The sequence below is a fragment of the Panthera leo genome, chromosome A1, assembly GCF_018350215.1.
Source record: "Panthera leo isolate Ple1 chromosome A1, P.leo_Ple1_pat1.1, whole genome shotgun sequence".
Lineage (NCBI taxonomy): Eukaryota > Metazoa > Chordata > Mammalia > Carnivora > Felidae > Panthera > Panthera leo.
The window spans coordinates 187,694,116-187,716,279 of record NC_056679.1 but is presented as its reverse complement, the minus strand read 5'-3'; the positions used below and the strand labels follow the sequence as shown (position 1 = coordinate 187,716,279).

Below are 22,164 nucleotides of genomic sequence, written 5' to 3'. Positions count from 1 at the left end.
TAATTGCCCCCCCGCCCCCCCCAAAAAGGACAAGACCAATGAAGGCTTCTGATTGTACAGTGATGGGATCAGAAGGGTCTCCATCATTTTGATAAAACTTTAGCTCAGAGACTACCTGGGTGGCTCAGTCAGTTAAGTAACTGACTGTTGGTTTCAGCTAGGGTCATGATCTCACAGTCACAGGACCAAGGTCCAGCTCTCCGCCCCCCCCCCACCCCACCTCTGCTCTTCCCCTGCTTGTGCTTTCCCTCTCTCAAACAAATTTTAAAAAATAAAAACAGGCTCAGCCATGCTAGTCTGGTTCTATCATTTAATAAGTGTAAAGAAAAGCACAAAATTATATTCTTTTCCCTCACTGAAATATGTCATTCTCAAAGCTAAGCCCTATTCAATGTTTTAAAAGCATATAGAGTAAGTAGAAACACTATAAGGACTAAATTTCTCTGAGACTGTAACTTTTTCTTCATGACAAAGCCCAAAATTTCCTCAAAAGCCATTTGCCCCAAGCGGCAGTGCGTAAAAAAAAAAAAAAAAAAATACACGACACCATATTTTGCAAGCATCTCCTACTTACTCATTCCCTAGTAAAATGTAAATGTCACTCTTCTTTATTAAAAAGGCCAAGTTATACGTCACAGATATCACCTGAAGCTTCTACGGTCCTTTTAAGGTGTTTTAAAGGTAAAGATTACACTGCAACATAACAGGATTTAGGGTGAGTGTCTAGTCAAGCAAACCCATATTGCTTACATCTGCCACTTAGTTAACACATATAGCACTTACTATATGCTAACAACTATTCTAATATATACTTATTTTCACTAATTGATTTCATCACCACAACGCTTTTAGTGAAGTGTTAGACCTGTCCCCATTTTAGACAGGGTTAAGTGATCTTCCCACGATCACACGGCTGGTACGTAGTAGAGCCAGTACATGAATCCGTGCAGTTAACCAAAGTCAGGTTCCTCACTGCTGCTGCTACGACCACCACCTCCGTTTCATCAAGTTACTTATCCTCTTTCTTCCACCTCCACTCCCCACTAAGGGAGTGGAGGAGCTGACAGCTCCATACGCTCTTTTCAGAACCCTGTGGAGATAGACAGGCTTCCCAGTTCAGAATTTTTCTGGTTTTTGAGATAACAAGCAGCCTATCATCAAGCATATTAATACTTCAGCAATGAAAGAAAATTCACACTAAATGGGATAAGTAGATGTAAAGGTTTGATAGATAAATAGATGAAATAGTCACCAAAAAAGTAACAAAAAAGTTCAGTTTTAAGAGCTTTTTCGATACTGGAACTGCAGTTAAGTAACTTCAAAGAACTGTCATCTAGATTGAGAATATGCATAATCGCTCACCTTAGGGCCTAGAACATAATAAGTAGGCACAATATATGGTAACTATTAAAGTTAAAATGTATTCATTTTATTAAATATAAGTGAATATGGATCATGTTTTTAATTAAAAACTACAAGTATTAAAAGAGCAATCTGCAGGGACTATGGGTACCCAAATGGGCAAGGAGGGAGGGAGGATGACTTTAGCAACAGAAAAACAAAACATGCACCAATTATGAACTAGAATCCCAGGAAATATCTTTTAAAATTAACTGGGAGAGAGGCTGCATAAAAATTTTTAAGTAACATCTAAATTAAAAAAATATACTCAATCTTTGAAAAGTCTATTCAACCCTCTTATAAAATATGGATAGCTTTTGGAGGGGTCAGGGAGTTAAACACTAATAATTTCGATTTTAAGCTCCCAATCATGTACCTTCAACCAATCCTCTAAAAACCTACCTGGATAACTAAGTTTGGAAATAAAGATGGAGAGAACTCTGGATAGACTTATGCTTCAGTCTTTTTTTTTTTTTTTAATTTTTTTTAATGTTTATTTTTGAGAGAGAGAGAGAGAGACATAGTGCAAGCAGGGGAGCAGCAAAGAGAGGGAGACACAGAATCTGAAGCAGGCTCCAGGCTCTGAGCTGTCAGTACAGGGCCTGATGCAGGGCTCGAACCCACAAACTGCGAGATCATGACCTGAGCTGAAGTCAGAAGCTTAACTGACTGAGCCATCCGGGCGCCCCTATGCTTCAGTCTTTTTCAAAGTAAAAATAGTAATAAAATCTGTATGGTAGTCAAATTATTTAACTCCTTAATAGTAAACTCTTGATTTTTTTTTTTAAATGTTTATTTTTGAGAGAGCGTGCACAAGCTGGGGAGAGAGACGGACAGAGGATTCGAAGCAGGCTCTGTGCTGACAGCAGGGAGCCCAGTGAAGGGCTCGGAACTCAGGAAGCATGTGTCAAGTCGGCTGCTCAACACCAGTCAAGAGCAGACAAATCTTGACTTCACTTTTATACATCACGTGGAGCAACACAGTTGACATTTTCCCAAGAAAATGAACACTGGTATCAAAGGATCCTTTTCATTAATGTGAACACTCATCAGTTTGCAAACTTTATATTATGAATTCTAAGTACTTTTAATATCTCTTTTGTATTATGTCTAATGGGGTCCACCACACAGAGGCCTAAATGATTTCTCAACAGACTTTTTTAAGACAATTTATTCAATTTATTTTTCTATTCGTATTTTACCAAAAACCGGCTGTTCAACAACTTACAATATTTTAGTCTTCAAATTATTTTCCAATTAAGCTATTCAGTAGTTGGCAAAACATCCCAGGACCATATATGAAGTAACCCCATTTCCAAAAATGCCCAAAGTATTCACTAAATTGGAGTGAAGAGCAATCCCGCCCCCCCTTTTTTTTTTTTAAGAGACAGAGCAAGCCAGGGAGAGGCGCAGGAGAGATGTAATTTCAAGAAGGCTCCACTCCACCCTCAGCTCGCAGCCTGATGTGAAGCCCTTGAACCCACAACCCTAAGATCACACCCCTAGGCGAAACCAAGAGTCAAACACTCAACCAAACCACCCAGGCGCTCCAAGCAATTCATTTTTTTTTTTTTTTTTTAAGTTTACTTATTTGAGAGAGAGAGCACACACGCACAAGCAGGAGAAGGGCAGAGCAAGAGGGAGAGACAATCCCAAGCAGGCCCTGTGCTGTCAGCACCGAGCCCCAACACGGGGCTCGAACTCACAAACCTGAACTGAAATCATGACCTGAGCCTAAATCAAGAGTCAGATGCTTAACTGACTGAGTTAAGTTAACTCAGTCTCAGTTAACTCAGATGCTTAACTGACTGAGCCACCTGGCACCACTCACCCCCCAGCAATTCATATTTTAAAAGCAAGCAACTATTGCCCGGTTGAGAGAAGAACAAGGAATCTATCATTTCTACCCACCCCATCAAAATCTTAAGCTAAATGGTAATGATAAAAACAGTGAAGTGTATTAGACTTAGACCATGATTGTTTTCCAATCTTAGAGAATTGCATATTGTTCAAAAAGGGCATCTGTAAACTACCTACTAATATCTACCACTTAGAATTTCAGGCAATTTACTTAATCTCTCTGTGCCTTAGTGTCTTTATCTGTGAAATGGGGATTAGCGGAATTTACTTCATTGGATTTTCCAGAGAGTCAAGTGAAAACAATGTATACAAAGTGCTTGGCCTAGGACCTAGTTTAAGAGTGGGAAATACATAGTGGCTACTGTTAATTACAGAAAGTAAAGATTGGCAACCTTCCTAGAAGATGGGAATATGCAGACAGTGAAATCAAATATTTCGGAGGTATGAGTTTTAAAAAGCTAAAAACCACTATTCTATTTTAAGGTGACTATATAAAACTGGTCCAAGGAAAAAAGATAAAAGTTATAGACTACTAAATTTCTAGTGGTTAACCAGATTTAGGATACCTATTTGCCAGTTCTATACTAAGGATCTAGATTTGCCACCCAAGTGGCCCATCTCCACATGTACTGCTTACTTTGTAATTACATCCCAATCAAAATTAACCAGTAACTTTTAAAACAGGTTTAACAAATTTATGGTCCTACTATTTTGGCAAAACCACTCCTTAAATATTAGTTATCTCCAAATATGGTACAAGAATCACCTGCATCAGAATCATCTTGGTTAAAACTGCAAATTGGAGCTTAAGCACATTTGTTTGGAGAACCACTGCCCAACATGTTTAGCAAAAACATTCTTTTAAATCCACCCAGTGTAACTTAACCTCCACTTACTCTCTTGCAAGATCAGACACTAACTAGAGCAAGCTCTGTTCTGCTGGTAATGTGTGCCTGAATTAATCTGGAATTTAGGAAGAACAGGGCCAATATCAAGAAATAAGGATGTACTTCATAGGCACAAATAACTATGAAGAACTTTTTTTTTAATCAATGTGACATCAACTCAGCCATAACAGAGAAGATGAGCACATACTACACAAACTCTTTAATAGCTCCCCACAGAAAAACAGATCTTAGGAAGATTAAGCCGATTTTCATCAACAACTTTGCTTTAAAACAGTATATAGTGAAGTATGGTCTGTCTTACATATAAAAGGCTGAAAATTAGCCTCATTAGAAACCCCAAGTCCAATAAAACATGCCTGGCATAGTTTGTGTCTACATCTAGTTTATCTAGTTTATAAAATTTAGCTTTAAAATCTGTTTTTAATAGCATGATGTTACAGGATTCTTTACACTCAAACTAGGTTTTTAATGTCCAACAATTATCACCTCTTAAAAAGAAAATCCTTGCAGTCCAACATGCTATGGAAGAGCGCACTCTCAATACAACATATATATTGATTTAGTAGTGGGTGTCCTAAAACTGTCTGGGTCAGAAAGTAGTTGGCACTTGCCTCTGTGCTATCTTACTATGGGAACCTTTTATCAACACCTTGGGATATAAGCAGTATAATCACCAAAAAAAAAATAAATAAAATAAAAATTTAAGTGTTTTAAATATGTACAACTCAACACAAGCATTCAAGCATACTACTTCAGGACCTAAATTCTCAACCTGGATGCTTAATATAAGCTACTAATACCACTACTCACTGCTTCACCAGAATGGCTGTATATTTTTCCCACCAAAAGTAGAGCTATTGCACCATACGTTTCATGGTCTCTGTAAAGAAAGAAAATCATTGTCTTGGTTTATATTTCCTTAAAAAAAACAAATAAATTTTCTACAAACTGTTTTAAGAACTTAGTGAAATCTGAAGTTTTTTAAAGAAATCACCTCAATTCTTTTTAATGCAACAGTACCCCATAGACACACACAAGTCAATATTTGTAAAAGGTCAAGTCTAAAACGTAACTAGCTGCAACTTTTAATAAGCATGTACCACAAAATTAAAATGCACAGGGTTTTTAGGCATAAACATTTACTTCATGACTCCTTAATTCATATCAGATCAAATAAAATGGAATTCAGAGAGATTTTTCAGGATTTCAAAGTAGCTTTAGAACTACTTTTTAAGATGTGGAGAGCAGTAATAAACAATTTAAATGATCCCTCTGTGTAGTTAGAAACCATAGGTCCCGGTATACACTGTTCCTTCAGGTAGGGATTGAGAAGGCTGAAACTACGTTTTCAGAAACTGGGGCTGCAGCCTTTTGCCCTCTGCAGAAAATCTTCACTGGTTAAATTTTTCTATATTTGGAGTTATTAAAGTTGGAAGTGTGTTTAAGCGATAGGTCTACAGTGTGCAAGCAGGCAAGTGATACCTGTATCATTTCTACTGACCCAAACTAGGGAAGAGAGGCTTTCGAAAGAGGTCCTCAGGGGACTCTGGCTGTTGCACCTTCAGTTTGCCCCTGAAGGAAAAGAACTACTTTTAAAAATCATGAAAATTCATCCAATGGGATGCAACTGCAAAAAAATCCAGAATGTGGAAAGTTCTGCCAAAGTCAACAGTTTAACAAATAAACTGCAAGGGAATAAATTGAAGAGAACTACCAAAGAAAAACTTATGAAACTCATCAACCAATTACTAAGTATAAACTTTATTTGGATCCTAATTTGAACAAAACTTAGATACTGAGATGTTAATTTTGAGATGCACTATGAAATTTTTACACTGACTGGCCACAGGATAATAGAAAGGAACTGCTGCCATTATTTGGGCTGTGGTAACAACAGTACAATTATGGTTTTAAAGTCCTTATCTTTTCAGAGATCTATACCAAAATTCTTATGGTAAAGAAATAGGTTTAGAATTTGCTTCAAAATAATCCAGTGGAGGTGGGCATATGATGAAGGAGTGTGACTAAGAATTGATAAACGTCAAAGCAAGAATGATACGTACAAGGAGGTTCATTTCCCATAATAAAATACAAAACAAAATTATGGTACAACCACTGATTTATTATTCTGTCTAAAATAATCACTAAGACAGTTTAGCAACCTGAAGGAATGCTTATTATATAATGCTAAATGAAACAAATGTACTTATGTCAAAATTTCAAAAGCTTAAGGTTAAGGAAGAAAAGGGAGTAAGAAAACCAAACTGAATTTGTGGGTTAGTTGATTATTTTTATCTGCTAGTATTAGATTATTGTCATTACATATTGCTAATGAAATCAGAAGTAGGCATGTAATTTAAACTACCTAAGAGAGCTGGGTATAAAACAACAGTGGAGGAACCTAGAATAAACTAAAGAATGCCTTAAAGGGTATTCAGTTTCATAAATCCTAAGCTACATAAAAGCAGTTTTTAACCAGATATTCAAGTATCTTCATTTTTAGGGTGACCATGTCATTTAAATAGTAGCCAAAGCAAGCTACTTTGAAGATATGAGGAGGAAGTAATCAAACTGGGGTGGTACAGGAAAACCAGACCTCCTGGTCACCCTATTTATTTTACAAAAATACATAAACTGAGGCATGAAGTTTGTTTAATGTTTGGGTTTGTGAGCTGCCTAAAGTCAAAATGAATTAGCCTCACAGACTACAGACTGGAGCCCAAAGAAGCATAAAGATTTGCCCAAAGTTACAGTGCTAACTAGAAAGCCTGGCACCAGGAGTCAGACCCCAATTACTCTGACACTCTGCCCAGATCAATCTACTTTTCAGTAAGTGGTACTACCACTTTCTTTTTTCTTTTTCAATCACATGTGTCCTATTCCTTTTCTCCACAAAAAAGATTCTCCTCAAAAATGTGTTCTTCAATCAAATAACTAAAAATAAGGCAAAAAATAATACAATGACAGGAGGGTGAAGAACATCAAATGCTTACAAAAGCAGACTCCGGATCAATCCATATATATGAAAAGCTGTACACTAGGACTGAACACTTTTCTACACAGTGAACAACTCTTCCAACGTTAAAAGACATTTCTGTACCATTCATATGTCAGAATAAAATAATCAAAAGCATTAACTGGCCCTTTTAAAGATTGAAGAAAACCATGCACATACATTGAGGCACTTAGGAGTCTCCCAAATGTAATTCTTTCCTGACTGTCTCCTTGAACAAGAACCAAGACTTCAGAGACTGCTTTGTGTTCTGCAATTTACAGCTAAGGAAATGGGGAAGGTGCAGAGCAGAAGGGTCTCATGCTATTACTTGACTGAAGAATCTGCTTGGCTCCAACACTCATACCCTCTGTATTATCCCATATAACTACTGAAATCAAGATAGGCACTAAATTTCAGAAATCTGCAATTCTTTACTTACTGTTTAAAAGAAAATTTGCCAGCCCAACTGTCTAATATGAAAATAGAAAATGTATAGGCTTCAGAATCAGATCAACCTACACTTGAATCCTTACTTTGCCATAGGCGCACTGACTGGCCAAATTAAATGAACTTCAATTTCCTCCTATATAAATGAAAAATACCACCAGAGTTATAAAGACTAAAGCAAGTGGTACAATGCCTGGTACATAATAAGCACTCAATAGGAAGTTCTTGTTATTTTTAGCCAAAGGTTTAATTAAACAGCCAATTCAAATAGGATACAAACTGTTTTTAAAGCAGCTGATTACTACAGTCATGGTATAATCTATGAACACTATCTCCTGGATCATCAGTTAACCCCAAACTGCACATGCAAGTATGCAATCAAGGTAAAGCACAGATTACAAAATATATGGACAGATCCATTTTTCCAAATTATATTATGAAAAAGAGATACCCAACTAGTCAATCATTTGTCCAATAATAATTCCTTCAAGTGCTAAATTTTAAAAACTCTGTTATTTCCTCACCAATTCCACAACGGCTACCTCCCATATATAAGCTTCCAGAAGGCAGGGACTGTATCTCATAACATTCAAAACACTAAGAGGTGCCTTAGTCACAGATGTGTTCAATAAGTATTTGTTGAAAGGCTGATATGGTTTCCTTAACGACCTTTTAAAAAAAAACTTCAATGACAGAATCCTTTCACTTTAAAACATTAAAATGCAAAAGGTTTGCAATAAAAATACCTCCTTCAAGCAAAGAAATTGCTGTCTATAAGAAGCATGGTTAGCAAAGTAGAACTCAAACAACAAATTGCAATTTCCTATCAAAGAAAATTTTTTAAAATAAAATACCAACACCATGAGCACCTCAACAGAGAAAAGCACTATCCATTCCATTGCCAGGAACAACTTACCTTTTTGCACCTTCCTTTTGCAGATTTGAAATCCAGATTCTCACACAATCACTGGCCTTCATTTCTGTTTGATTCAATAGCATACACACTACTGAGTCTCTCTCCTTCACTATTAAACACATCAGTAGAAAGCACACTGGTCTTATTCTGCTTTCTAACTATGAAAACAAAAGTGCAAAAAGTCCTAATCCAAAATTCTCAAAAAAAGAAAAAAAAAAAAATTTGAGATTACACAATGTACAGAAGTAATTAATTGTAAAGGCTCCGGCTCCCATCTTCCCCCCTGCCCAAACACCCTACTTCAACATTTCTTTTTTTTTTTTTTTTTTTTACAAGCGCTTTCAGTATTTTAAATGGTTTTTTTTTTTTTTTCTCCCAAATAGGAAAAGGACTCTGGTATCTTGATGGGAGGACAAGAAATTTAAAATAAAACATATTAAAATAAGCCATTTCCAAACAGGTGAGATACCCATCAGAGTGTGTGCTGTTGCAGGAAACAGAATGGAGAGCCGTGAATGGGAGTCTCTGCACTTCATATCTGCAAAAGAAGAGAATAAAAAGATTAACTTTACTCTAGACTTAGAATACCTACTTTACCTGTTTAAAGCAATGCCCTTAAACATTTTAAATCAGAGATGAAAATGACTAAGACAAAGGCTTATGGGTGAACTCAACCTTCTTGCCCTTAATACATAAATTTATACTATATCTACAGTATTAGAAGTCAATATTTGAACAGTTTTATACCACACCATCTTGATATTACAGGGTAAAAAAAAAAATCTCTCTTCTTTAGGCTTTTCTTAAAACCATCACTTCAATTAGACAAATGTGCTTCCCTATTGCACAGTTATCTAGTGAGAATTAGTTCTAACAGTAAGAAAAACAGTCTGGAGGTTCATTTCTAACAAATACTCTTCCCCCTATAAGGAGTGACAGTTAACCTTCTGGGGACCCCAACGCACAACCCCTTTCTTCAACCTCGTTAAAGGTTAAGAAGAAAAGTGTCCCACAAGCAACGTCCCCCCACCCCCGCACCAGGTTCTCCGCAAAACTCCCGCATTTCGCGTTAACCCACCAGCCCCCAGAGGGGGTACACCAGGGCCACGTCAGGGACGGAGCTCGGGGGTGAGGGATGAGCTCCGCGAGCCCGTCAGGCACCCGCGTCCCCACCTGGTGACACACCTGCCCTCGCAGGCGCCCACCTGGGGCAGGGACCGCCCTCTCCCGGGCTCGCGCTGATGCCCCACTCGGAGCGCGCGCCCCGCGCCGCACGGGACCCGAGGGCGTGCAGGCGGCGGGAGCCGGGGATGCAGGGGTCGTCCCGGCTCGCTCCCTCCCTAGGGACCAAGCGGGCCTGGGGGCGTGCTGGGGCGGGCGCAGTACCTTTTGGACAGATCCATGAGGACACCGGAGAAGAGCTTCTCCCCTAGACGGAACGACACGACGAGCGCGTCCTCAATGATGTGGTCCAGCGTGACCCGCACCTCCGAGCCGGGAATCAGCTGCGACACCGCGGAGTCCCCGCCCGCCGGCGGCACGAGCGCCGGGGCTGCGGGCTGGGGCAGCGGCGGTTCCTGGCGCTCCTCGGGAGCGGGGGGCTGCTCGGGCTGCGGTGCAGGGGAAGGTGGAAGCTCGGGCCCTCCCTGAGGCGCTGCTGCCGCCGGCTCCGCCACCCGAGCGGGCAGCTTCTCCTCAGCTTCCAGCTCTGGCCCCGCCGCCTCCGGGCTGCGGGAGAGCTCCCCCGGCGGCGGCGGTGGCGGCGGGAGCGGCGGCTCGTCGGCCTGGGGAGAAGACTGCTGCCCGTCGGCCTCGCCGTCCGGCACAGATGCTTCAGTCGCCGTGACCGGGAGGGGGTCAGTGCCAGCCTCGCTGCCGGGGATGGGCTCCATCTCCGGCTCGGCCTCGCCGGCGCCCCCCTCCCCGGGGGACGCTGCAGTCGCTGCCGCCTCTGCAGCCACGGCCGCCATTTTCTTCCTGGCTTCTCCCTCCTCCAGCTCGGGCTGCAGCGGCGGCAGCAGCGCTGCTTGGTTCCCTGGGCCTTCCCCTCCCTCCCTTGAACAGTTTCGTCCCGCCCTTTCTCTGCTGCTCGTTATTGGCACCGCGCCATTGGTTGCGCCCTATACCCCTCCCGCACTTGTGATACTCCATTGGCCAGGTGCAGGCGTCTATCACCCAGTCAGTCCCTCCCCTCCATGCAGAGTAGGAACTTCTCATTGGCGGGATGAGTTGTCAAATGTTGAATCTTAGAGGAGGAGTGAGGGGACGAGGGAAGTCACAAAAGCTGAGCCACATACTTGTCGCCTCTTTCTATTGGCTGGAAGAGGAACTAAAGTTTTATGGTTGGTCTACGCTCTTGCCCATTATCAGTCAGGCTTTCAGAGGTGGGATAAAGGAGAGAATCACGTAGCGTGCTAGTTCTTTCAAAGGCGACCGAGGGGAGGAGTAAGGGGAGTATGCGAGGGGAACAGCTTCCCAAGAATCCCTGCGCGGAGGCCCTTAGAATAAATGTTATTTCTAGGCGCGGACCTGCTTGCGGCCGCGTGTACGCACGACAAGCTTCTTTGGAAGGCCATCTAAAGTTTGAAAATAATTCTTCAAACATGTTTTGAGCTCCTACTAGGGTAGGAACCGTGCTAGGTGTTGGAGATAGAATGATGTCAAGACATTCTCCATAACCCCGTGACAGACACTCCAGCCCACACACAGGAGTGTTTTCCTTGACTTCTCTCCACTTTCTAGGAACAATGCACCTACTTATTTCAAAGTAGGAAAATGCTAATGAAAAGAGGAGGGACACCATGCACACTGTGTTCAGCTGATGAATGTTCCAAAGAGCAGTCCTGAGGCATTTAGGGGCTTACATGTGAACATTGTTTGCTGTCTCCAAATTCACTGGAAAGTGGACGCACCTGGTTCCTTGCTTAAACCTTTTTCTTTCCTGGTCTCTCTGCCACAGGCTCAAAAACTCTTTTCAGTGTCCTAATGCTCCCACCTTAACGCTCTTCCTGTTTTAAGTCTCTTCATTTGTTATGTCTAGAAGAATCTACTGAAGCCATTTATTTCAGATTGCACCACAGAATCAGCCTATTCTCCAGAAGAGGTTGTAGGCACTGCGATTGCCAACAGAGGGAGGAAAGAAAAGTTGACAGTATTAAGGGGAGTAAAAAAATGAAATTCTAAATAATCATAGCTAACAATTATTGAGCACCTGTGTACCAGGCCCTAGTACAAACCCTTAATATAGCATCTCATTTAAGCCTTATGCTACTTCTATGAAGTAGGTACTATTACACCCATTTTAGAGATAAATTGAAGCACAAAGAGGTCACTCAGCTAGTAAATTTCAGAGACAAAATTCCAATTTTACATTGAAAAGGACCAAAAATGGAAAAAACTAAATATCACCATATGTTCTATTTCAAGTCACGGGGCTCTTGGGAAAAGCCAATAGGAAATCCTAGTCAGGGCAGGTTTAGCATCTCCAAAGTAGCAGAAGGAAATGAAATTACTGACTGTCCAGTCTGTGTCAGAGATTTTTCCCATAAGCTCTCATTTAAAATCCTGTGAATTAAATCCTCTCCCTCTTTTCCAGATGAGAAAACTGACCCTTAGCCAGGTTAAAGATCTCAGAGGTCACACGCCTAACAGCAGGTCCAATCTAACACACCTCTGCCAAGGTGCACGACTATTCCACTCATTCATTGAACAAATAATTTATCTCCTGCAGGCCAGATGCCTGCAGTAAACAGACATGGATCCCACCTTACAGGGTTTTCACCATGACCACTTGGTCTATAATTCACTATAGTCAATTAAGTATTACATATAATTCTATAAAACTCCTAGATCCATGCTGAGTTCCCACACTGTATAACCTCTCAGAAGAAAAAAAATGCAGCTCAGGTCCTAGGACCTGATTAACTCTTACAGTAATTCATCGCAGGATGCTGCAGTGAATCGCTTAAATTAAGCATTTATGGCAGACTGCCGCATACCAAGTCCTCCCTCTAAATCACCGTTTTCATCCTGCAACCCAAGAGCCTCTACTGGGTCTCTATGTTCACATCAAGCGTAACCCCTTCTGCTTGTCTGTCAAGGCCCTCTCTGTTCCTCCTCTATCTTTCAGGTTTGTTTTGTAGTACTCCTCAAGCTTGTTAATACTGGGAAGATCTTTCATCCATTTATTCAACAAATAAATATTGAAGACCTACTATGTGCCGGTTACTGGGCTTACCAGGCCGAAGGCATGTAGAAAGAACATAAGAAACTTAATGCCTGGCCTCCTGGGGCTTATTTTTCTAATTAGGGAGTTAGAAAATAAGCAATGAGTAAACAAGATGATTACAGATTGTGAGAAATGCCATAAAAAAAAACAGGATGAGTGATAAGCAATCATTTCTAGCAGAGGGGCAGAGAGTGTCTTCTTTAGATAAGGTGGTCAGAAAAAGTCCCTCTGGTGATAAGACATTTTAACTAAAATGCAAAGGATAAGACAGAGCCAGTTATTGACTGTTGTATGACTTCAGCAATTGCTGAAGTCCTTAGGCCAAAGGGGGCTTAATTCATTCCAGAAACAGAAAGAGACCAGTATTGTTGAAGAGGAATGAGCAAGAACATAGCTTGGTGAAATAAGATTGGAAAGGAATATAGAGCCAAATCATATTTTATGTACTGAAGATATAAAAACAAGAGATTCTACCCTCAGGGAGTTTCAAGTCTATTGGGAACCTAAGCTGTTGTATCCTAGTCAACCCTGCATTCAGCCTCTTCCTGGCATAGAATCAGCATAGAAGAAGCCCTTGGTGTTTATGGAATGGATAGCCACATGGTATCTGAGATTAGATGGATGGTTAGATGAATGGATGAGGGTTGGATGGATGGTTGAAAAGTTGGATGATGTCTTAATCCATTCAGTCTTCTAGAACAAAATGCCACAGACTGGGTAGCTTACAAACAACAGAAATGTATTTCCTACAGTTCTGGAGACTGGAAGTACAAGCTCAGGGTGCCACCATGGTTTGGGTGATAGCCCTCTTCCAGGTTGCAGACTTCTGATATACTCGCATGGTAGGAAGGGACAAGGGAGCTCTCTTGGGCCTCTTTTACTTCTCTCATTCATGAGGGTCCCACCCTCATGACCTAATCACCTTCCAAAGACCCCCATTTGTTAATACCATCAACATGAGGGTTTAGGATTTCAACATATGAATTTTGGAGGGACACAAACATTCAGACCATAGCAGGTAGATAAATGGTGATTAAACAGATCACTGAATGGATGGACAGATAAATGGCAGGGATAAGGAACATAGCTGACTACTCAAGTGGATCTTCACTGTCACAAGAAGACTTTGATCTTGAGCTCTGTGGGGTACTACAGTTCAGTAGCTAAAAACTCAAAGTGGAAGTGAATGAAACTGTATGTGACTCCCCAGTTGGCCTCTGACTAGCTATATGATCTGGGCATGATCTTAGGCTAGTTGATTAATCTCTGTTTCCTCATTTACAAAATATCTAAATAATAACTACATAAGGGTGTGCTTGTTTTTAAGTGATATATGTAAAGTGTTTAACATAGAACCTAAATCATAGTAAGCACACTGCCATTATTATTAGCAACTAGATCTAGAAATTCAGTCTTTTTTTAAAAGCATTATTTATTTTCTTTAGTAATCTCTGTACACAATGTGGGACTCAAATTTACAACCCCAAGATTAAGAGTTGGATGCTCTTCCAACTGAGCCAGCCAGGTGCCCTTAGATATTCAGTCTTATTACATCTGGTGTTAATCATATTCTAGGGGCTCTGACTCCCACTAACCAACCTTGTGAAAGACTAAATAAAACCCCAAACACTGGGGTGTTGGTTCATGGAGAGTTTTAAATATGGCTAATTGTGGTTATTTTTTTCCGGGCTTGGTTTCTCAGGAAATCAAATTATAGACAAAAAATAGCACGGGGAGCAGAGACCCACCACAAAAGGAACTAACTCACTGAACATGGCTGCAAAACCATGGTCACTGAATGAATTGCTCCTCCTTTTCTAGAACGATTTCTGTCCAGTAACCAATATTTCTCTTCTAAAATCAAATCACCTACTCTCAGATCAAGACAGTGATTGATAACTAGTGACAAACATATCAATCATTGGCTCTCTTTCCATGCATCTCAGTGGTTCTAAATGTATCAAGGGATCTCTCTGAGAATCTGCTCAAAAAAAGATATTTTACATATTGTATGAGTCCATTCACATAAGGTACCAAAACAAGCAAAGCAAATGTATGCTCTCAGAAGTCAGGATAGAGGTTATTTTTGACCAGGGAAGGGGAACAGGACAGTTCAGCTAATGACTACTACAAGCTAATATGAGTAGGGTTTTCTAGGATTCTGATAAGTTTCTGTTTCTTCATCTACCTACTTGTTTCACAGGAATGTTCAGTTTATAAAAGTTCATCAAGCCATGCACTTATGTGTGCTTTTCTGTATATAGATTTATATTAGTTATCTATTACTGCTAGTGTCTTAAACATCATACATGTATTTTATCACAGTGCCTCTGGGCAGAAATTCAGGCATAGCTTAGTTGGATCCTTTGTTTAGGGTCTCTCTTAAAACGTAACCAAGATGCCAACAGGGGCTGCAATCTCACCTGAAAGCTAGATTAGGGAAGGGCCTACTTCCAAGCTCACTAACATGATTCTTGGAGGAGTCAATTCCTTCATTGCTGTTGGCTAGAGGCTGCCTTCACCTCTTTGTCACATGGGCCTGTCCATAGGACAGTTCATGATTTACAGTTTGCTTCATCAGAGAAAAATGGAGCAAGCAATAGAGAAGTCACAGTCATTTATAGCCTAATCTCAGAATAGGCATCTCATCACTTGTGCTATGGTCTATTCAGAAGCAAGTCTGTAGGTCAAGGGGTGCTTGGGTGACTCAGTGGGTTAAGCATCCAACTTTGGCTCAGATCATGATCTTGTGTTTCGTGGGTTTGAGCCCCGTGTCGGGCTCCGTGCTGACAGCTCAGGGTCTGGAGCCTGCTTCGGATTCTGTGTCCCCCCCCCCCCCCCCCGACTCTCTCTGCCCCACCCCCTCTCACGCCCTATCTCACTCTGTGTCTCCAAAAATGAATAAGTGTTTAAAAAAAAAAAAAAGAAGCAAGTCAGTAGGTCAAGCCCAAACACTAAGAGAGAAGATTATGCAAGAGCATGAGTATCAAGAGGCAAGGATCACTGGGAGCTGATTACCACACAATTTAAAGATTTTTTTTTTAATTTTTTTTTTAATGTTTATTTATTTTTGAGACAGGGAGAGACAGAGCATGAACTGGGGAGGGTCAGAGAGAGGGAGACACAGAATCTGAAACAGGCTCCAGGCTCTGAGCTGTCAGCACAGAGCCTGACGCGGGGCTCGAACTCACGGACCACGAGATCGTGACCTGAGCCAAAGTCGGCCGCTTAACCGACTGAGCCACCCAGGCGCCCTTTAAAGATTTTTAAAAATGACAGGTGCCCGGGTGGCTCAGTTGGTTAAGTGTCTGACTTCGGTTCAGGTCATGATCTCACGGTTTGTGAGTTCAAGCCCCGCGTCGGGCTCTGTGCTGACAGCTCCAAGCCTGGAGCCTGCTTCAGATTCTGTGTCTCCCTCTCCCTCTGCCCCTCCCCAGCTAGCACTCTGTCTCTGTCTCTGTCTCTCTCTCTCTCTCTCAAAAAATAAATAAACATTAAAAAAAATTTTTAAGATTTAAAAAAATGAAAATGAAAAATATTTGAGATATTTCCCTAAATCTTCCCCCACCCCACATACTCATCCACAGACTGTGTTAAAGCCTCTTGTTCTATGTAGATGCTGTACATCCCATACCACCAGCCCCTTAGTAACAGATGCACACCTCAGATAGGCAGTGGAAGAGGCCATCATATTACAAAGGTCAATCCTAATATTGAGAACAGTCCCTATAAGGAGAGCCATCATTGATCTGTGCGTACCTCCTATGTGCCAGATGGAGACAGCAGCCAGGTAAGCCTGGGGAGGATAAGTACATCAAAGGTGGGTACTGTCCTGAGACATCTTCGTCTACAGTCTTGGGTGTTTTTTCACATGCTCCCCCTCCCTTCTTTGTATATTTTCAACAGCTGCCATGTCAACATAGTTCCTTAAAATTGCACTTCAAGGACACTGCTTTAGAGGGAGTGGTTCTATGTTGACCATCTTGGTTTGCCTGGACCGAAGGGTTTTCTGGAATGTAGGACATTCAGCTTAAAAGTGGGACAGTCCTGGGGCGCCTGGGTGGCTCAGTCGGTTAAGCGGCCGACTTCGGCTCAGGTCATGATCTCGCGGTCCGTGAGTTCGAGCCCCGCGTCGGGCTCTGTGCTGACAGCTCAGAGCCTGGAGCCTGTTTCAGATTCTGTGTCTCCCTCTCTCTGACCCTCCCCTGTTCATGCTCTGTCTCTCCTTGTCTCAAAAATAAATAAAACGTTAAAAAAAAATTTAAAAAAAAAAAGTGGGACAGTCCTGGGCAAATGGAGATAGTTGGCCAGGATTCATGCTGGGTGTCTTGCAGAAATGAATGCTGATCCTTGCAAGAACCCAGAAGGAAAGGGAGCCTTGGAGAGGTCAAAGAAAACTTTTAAAGCTGGAAAATGGGATTAGGATGGGCACCAGGTCTCTGAGTCTCCAAAGATGTGCTCTTGGCAACTTTGATCTCTTGGCTATTTCTTCTATTTCCTTCACCATCCTCCAGGATAGGATTTTTGGATAAAAGGCATATCAGTGTGCATTTTTTGTCCAGCCTTCCAGTTGCAAGCCCACAAGTTAAACCTGACCTTAGATTCTACCTTGATTGTATCCACCCTCTCAAAAAAAATTCTAAGAACATTTATGTATTTGATTATTTCTCTCAGTTGGGTTCTTCTATCATTTTAAAGGTAGCAGGTCTTAGATTATGAGACTCTCTTTTTTTCAATGTTTATTTAAATTTTTTTTAAATGTTTATTTTTGACAGAGAGAGACAGAGCATGAGCGGGGGAGGGGGAGAGAGAGAGAGAGAGAGAGAGAGACAGAATCTGAAGCAGGCTCTAGGCTCTGAGCTATCAGCAGAGAGCCCGACGCGGGGCTCAAACCCACAAGCCACAAGATCATGACCAGGGCTGAAGTCAGACACTGAACAGACTGAGCCACCCAGGTGCCCCTTAGATTATGAGACTCTTAAAAAGATTTCATTTTATAGCTTCCTTAGACTAGTGCTTATCCAAGTAATGGTATTTAATCTCTATCATGTGCTTACTTCTTATCAGGCATGAAATCACTTAAACCATATTATATCCTAATTAGGTACATTCCATAATTATCACCATTACAGATTAGGATACTGAGGCACATCTAGGTATTGGATGGGGTGCCTGGATGGCTCAGTCAGAAGAGCATGCAACTCTTGATCTTGGGGTTGTGAGTTTGAGCCCCACATTGGGTGCAGAGATCACTAAAAAAATAAAAAAATAATAAAAAATAAAAATAGGCATCAGAGATCAATACCTATTTGCTCATTGATTACAAGGAGCTCCTGACCTTATGTGAAGATTTCTGAAAAACAGGTGGAAACGTCAGCTAAAGAGGTACATGTGATACGAGGGCCAATCTTGAGAAACCACAACCCCCAGATCATTTTGATAGAATTGCTCCTCTGTCCTCATTATTTACCTCTGTTTCAGTTTCCTCGTTTGTAATACAGGAATGATCATCATCATCTCTACCTCAAATAGCTGCTGTGAAGATTACATTAAATTGGATCATGTGGGGCACCTGGGTGGCTCAGTCGGTTAAGCGTCCGACTTCAGCTCAGGTCACGATCTCACGCTCCGTGAGTTCGAGCCCCGCGTCGGGCTCTGGGCCGATGGCTCGGAGCCTGGAGCCTGCTTCCGATTCTGTGTCTCCCTCTCTCTCTGCCCCTCCCCCGTTCATGCTCTGTCTCTCTCTGTCTCAAAAATAAATAAGTGTTAAAAATAAATAAATAAATAAATAAATAAATAAATAAATAATTGGATCATGTCTATAGGTGGTAACAGTTCTTATTATCCCTCCCAGAGGTCTGGAGGCCTGGGTGGGAGCATGGAAGTCATTTGGTTCATCCGAAGTAAATTCTGAGCCAGAAGCCAGGGACCAGGCACTAGTGTTAGCATTTATTTTAGGGCTATTCCAGTGTTTACCCCCAGCCAGTGCTCTGACTACATATGCAAATACAGGTCTAAACTGCTTTGGTACATTCTTATGCCAAATTCCTACTCTGTTTTATTTGTAGTTGTTTGTTTTAAAAACAGCCCACATGGTTTAGGAAGGAATGTGTATCTAGCTATACCTAGGAAAAAAAAAAAAAAGACCCTTGTGATGTCTGTCTTGTTCATCACTGCATCTCTCCCATGTGTAGCACAGTGCCTGGCACATGGCAGGCTTTCAAAAAACATTTGTAGAATTCATAAACAAATGACTAGGCAAGTGAATAGTTATTTCCAGGGGGTAGAATCAATGTGGGTTTTCTTTTCTTTTTGCTCATCTGCATGTCCCAGTTGTCCTAATTTTCTCGTTTTTCTATAATGCACATGTATTTAAGAAATGTTTAAATCCTTACTTCAGCAAATAAATATATAACTAAGTGAATTTTTTAAAAAAGGCTAGGATAGTCTTTTAATAGGAGGATTCCTTTTTTTGTTTGTTTTAATGTTTGTTTATTTATTTTTTAGAGAGAGAGAAAGAGACAGAGTGCAAGCAGGGGAGGGGCAGAGAGAGAGACTGGCACAGAATCTGAAGCAGGTTCCAGGCTCCCAGCTGTCAGCACAGAGCCTTAGGTGGGCTGAAACTCACCAACTGGGGAATCAGGACCTGGGCCACCCAGGATGACCTGAGCCATCCTCCCTCCCAAACACGGAATCTCTGGACAGGGTGTGCAGAGCAGCAGGCCTTAGTGGGTTGCCCAGGAGCTAATGGGGAGGAGGGATAAGAGAGTCCGCATCCTAGATCCCAGAGGCTTCAGCAGCCTGCCCTTCTCCGTTGGGTCACAACACACAACATATTTTACTTTGGTGTGCATGCTGGGTGAAGGCGAGAAGCAAGTCCCAGAAGAGTTTTTCAGGGACTCTAAATGATTCATAAGGAGTTCTCCTCGGGAAACGGAGACCTGGGTGTTGGGTGCACTGAATTGGAGGTGGCATAGCTCCTGACCCCTCCCCACTCCACCAGGCAGTGAACCTTCAGAGGTGACCCCCTTCTGTAGGAGTTTTTGGCCCCTGTATCCAAATCCGAATTCCTTGCAGGCTTAGCCCACTCCCACCCTGGTCCGTGGTTGCTGACGAAGACGGGAATGACAAGCCAATTTAGTTGTCTTCTCTCTTTGTTCCCTTGACCTTGAGGCATCTAACGCAGCAGAGCCCGCGGTGCCGGGAGCCTGGCAGAGTTCTGGAATGAAAGGCAGGAGACCTTGGAGGGCTCTCGGAGCCCACACTCGTTTTCTCTGCTTTGGTCACCATAGTGACTTCTCTCTGAAGCCCCAATTCTGTGGGTTTTGCTAGATATTCATTCATAATAAGGCCACCCCTGCGTTTTCCGCCCACTGGGGAATAGAGCGCCGCGTGCATTTGTAGTCACGTGGCTCATGCGCTGGGCCTTTAAACTCTGCGTGCGAGTGTGTGTATGTGTGTGTGTGTGTGTGTGTGTGTGTGTGTGTGTGCGCGCGCGCGCGTAAAGCGGCGGGGGGCGGGCGCGCGCACTGCGAGGTCCTCTTCTCTGTGGAGGGAAGGGTCAGAGCTGGGAAGGAATTCAGATCCCCTCTGGTCTTGTTCTCATTGTTTACAGAGAAAGGACCTGCCCAAAGTTTCCTAGCCTTGCGAGAGACGCCCCCACTAGAACAGAAGTGTCCTGACTCCTGGCCCAGTGCTCACTGCACTCCATCACACAGGGACGTGCAAGGCCCACGGGATCATCCCAGATTTTCTAACTTCTTGGCCTTTTGTGCCAAGCACTGGAGTCACACTTCCTGACACCGTCACTAAAGGATCCAAAAATTTATGATAACCAGATCGTGAACCTCTCTAGTGAAAGGCCAAAACTAGAGCTCTGATAGTGAGACAAAGCACTTCCATTTCCAGTACAGATTTGCAAGTAAATTAGCTCATTTGATACTCTGGATTACCCTGCAAAGTGACTACTATTATTCCCTTTTAAATTGAGAAACTTGTGGCTTCAGATTGGTAGTATGAATCAACTAGGGAGTCAGAGGTGAATTTGAATCCTAACTCTGCAATTTGCTAATGATAAAGAATAGCATAAAAGCTCATCAATATAGACCCTGAGTTCAAATTCAATGAGATCCAGTGTCCCTGTCATTTCCCTGCTGTGTGACTTTAGGCAAGTTACTTAACTTCTCTGAGCTTCTATTTTCCATCTGTAAAAACAGCTTAATAGCACCTATTTCACACTGTCTTTGTGAGGATCAAATAAAGCAATACATGGAAATCACTTAGCACTGTACTGGATACTTAATAAGTGGTTTCTATTATTCCAAAATTAGAAAGTACTCTCCTACTAGAAATGCTGGTCACAGACAAAAAGAAAAAAATCTACATCCCACATCCAGGCTCACCCAGAGCCCAATACCTTCCTTTGTGTCAGCCAAGGAAATGAGTACTTGAAAAAAAGACATCCCAAAGAGAGGAAATGAATTTGAAAGATGTTTTTCATAGCTTGATTTTGCATTTCTAAAAGATTCAGACTTCGGAAGGGAAGGGAGGAATTGGATTCAGTGTCTCTCTATAGCTTTGCTTCCAATACTCTCCAGAACTATGCTGCCCAACAGGGTGGGCCCCCAGCCTCTTGTGGTTATTGAACACATTAAATACACCTGCTCCAGATTGAGATGTGCTGTAAGTATAAAATGCATCCCGGATCTTAAAGACTTACTGGGAAAAATTTTAAAACACTTTTAGAATTAATTTCACCCATGCCTTTTGATGTTTCTAATATGGCTATCAGAAATTTTTCAGTTCTGTATGTGGCTCAACATTATGTTTCTGTAAGACAGAGCTGCTACAGGTAGAACACGGAATCCCAGCTCAGGCCATCTGTGTAGGGCACCTCCCGTGTCTCTCTCCTTTAATTCTTACAACAATATTGTCTGGAAGGTATTGTTATTTACATTCCACTCCTGAAGGGCAAATTTAGGGATGCCAACCCTTCGTTTTACCAGGTAAGGTCACCAAACCCACTATTACTATGTACTAATATCATTCCACAAGAGAGGGACTTCGTAATACCAACAACACTGAACATTTCAACTGCATCAAACAGTACATTGCCCCCTCAGTAATAAAAGTAGCTGGCATTTCTTAAGAGCTTATTATTTTAAAGGCACTGAGCTAATATATGCTTTAGCTTTTCAGTTCTGTAAAACCCATGAGGTCGGTTCCATTATCATCCCCATTTAAAAGATAAAGTGAGTGATGGGGCACCTGGGTGGCTCAGTCAGGCGCCACAAAATCAAAGACTCTTGATTTCGACTCAGGTTATGATGTTGTGGTTAGTGAGATGGAGCCCCATTGTTGGTGAGATCGAGACCCACGACGGGCTCCATGCTAACAGCACTGAACCTGC

General features: G+C 41.9%; 1 protein-coding gene across 15 annotated transcripts in view; it reads right to left on the bottom strand.

The window, feature by feature from the left end:
- Positions 1 to 22,164, bottom strand: part of PWWP2A (PWWP domain containing 2A) — a 128,239-nt gene that overhangs the window by 24,961 nt on the left and 81,114 nt on the right. For 10 of the 15 annotated variants that reach the window (XM_042947714.1, XM_042947739.1, XM_042947748.1 and 7 more), the window contains exon 1: positions 9,914 to 15,517. The exons of 1 other annotated variant lie outside the window; for it this stretch is intronic. In XM_042947714.1, coding sequence (XP_042803648.1) covers positions 9,914 to 10,497 — 584 coding nt within the window. In that variant the 5' untranslated portion in view covers positions 10,498 to 15,517. Of the gene's footprint in view, positions 1 to 4,979; positions 8,769 to 9,913; positions 15,518 to 22,164 lie in introns of those variants that run through there. 4 more of the 15 variants (XM_042947802.1, XM_042947811.1, XM_042947820.1 and 1 more) reach the window with 4 other exon arrangements.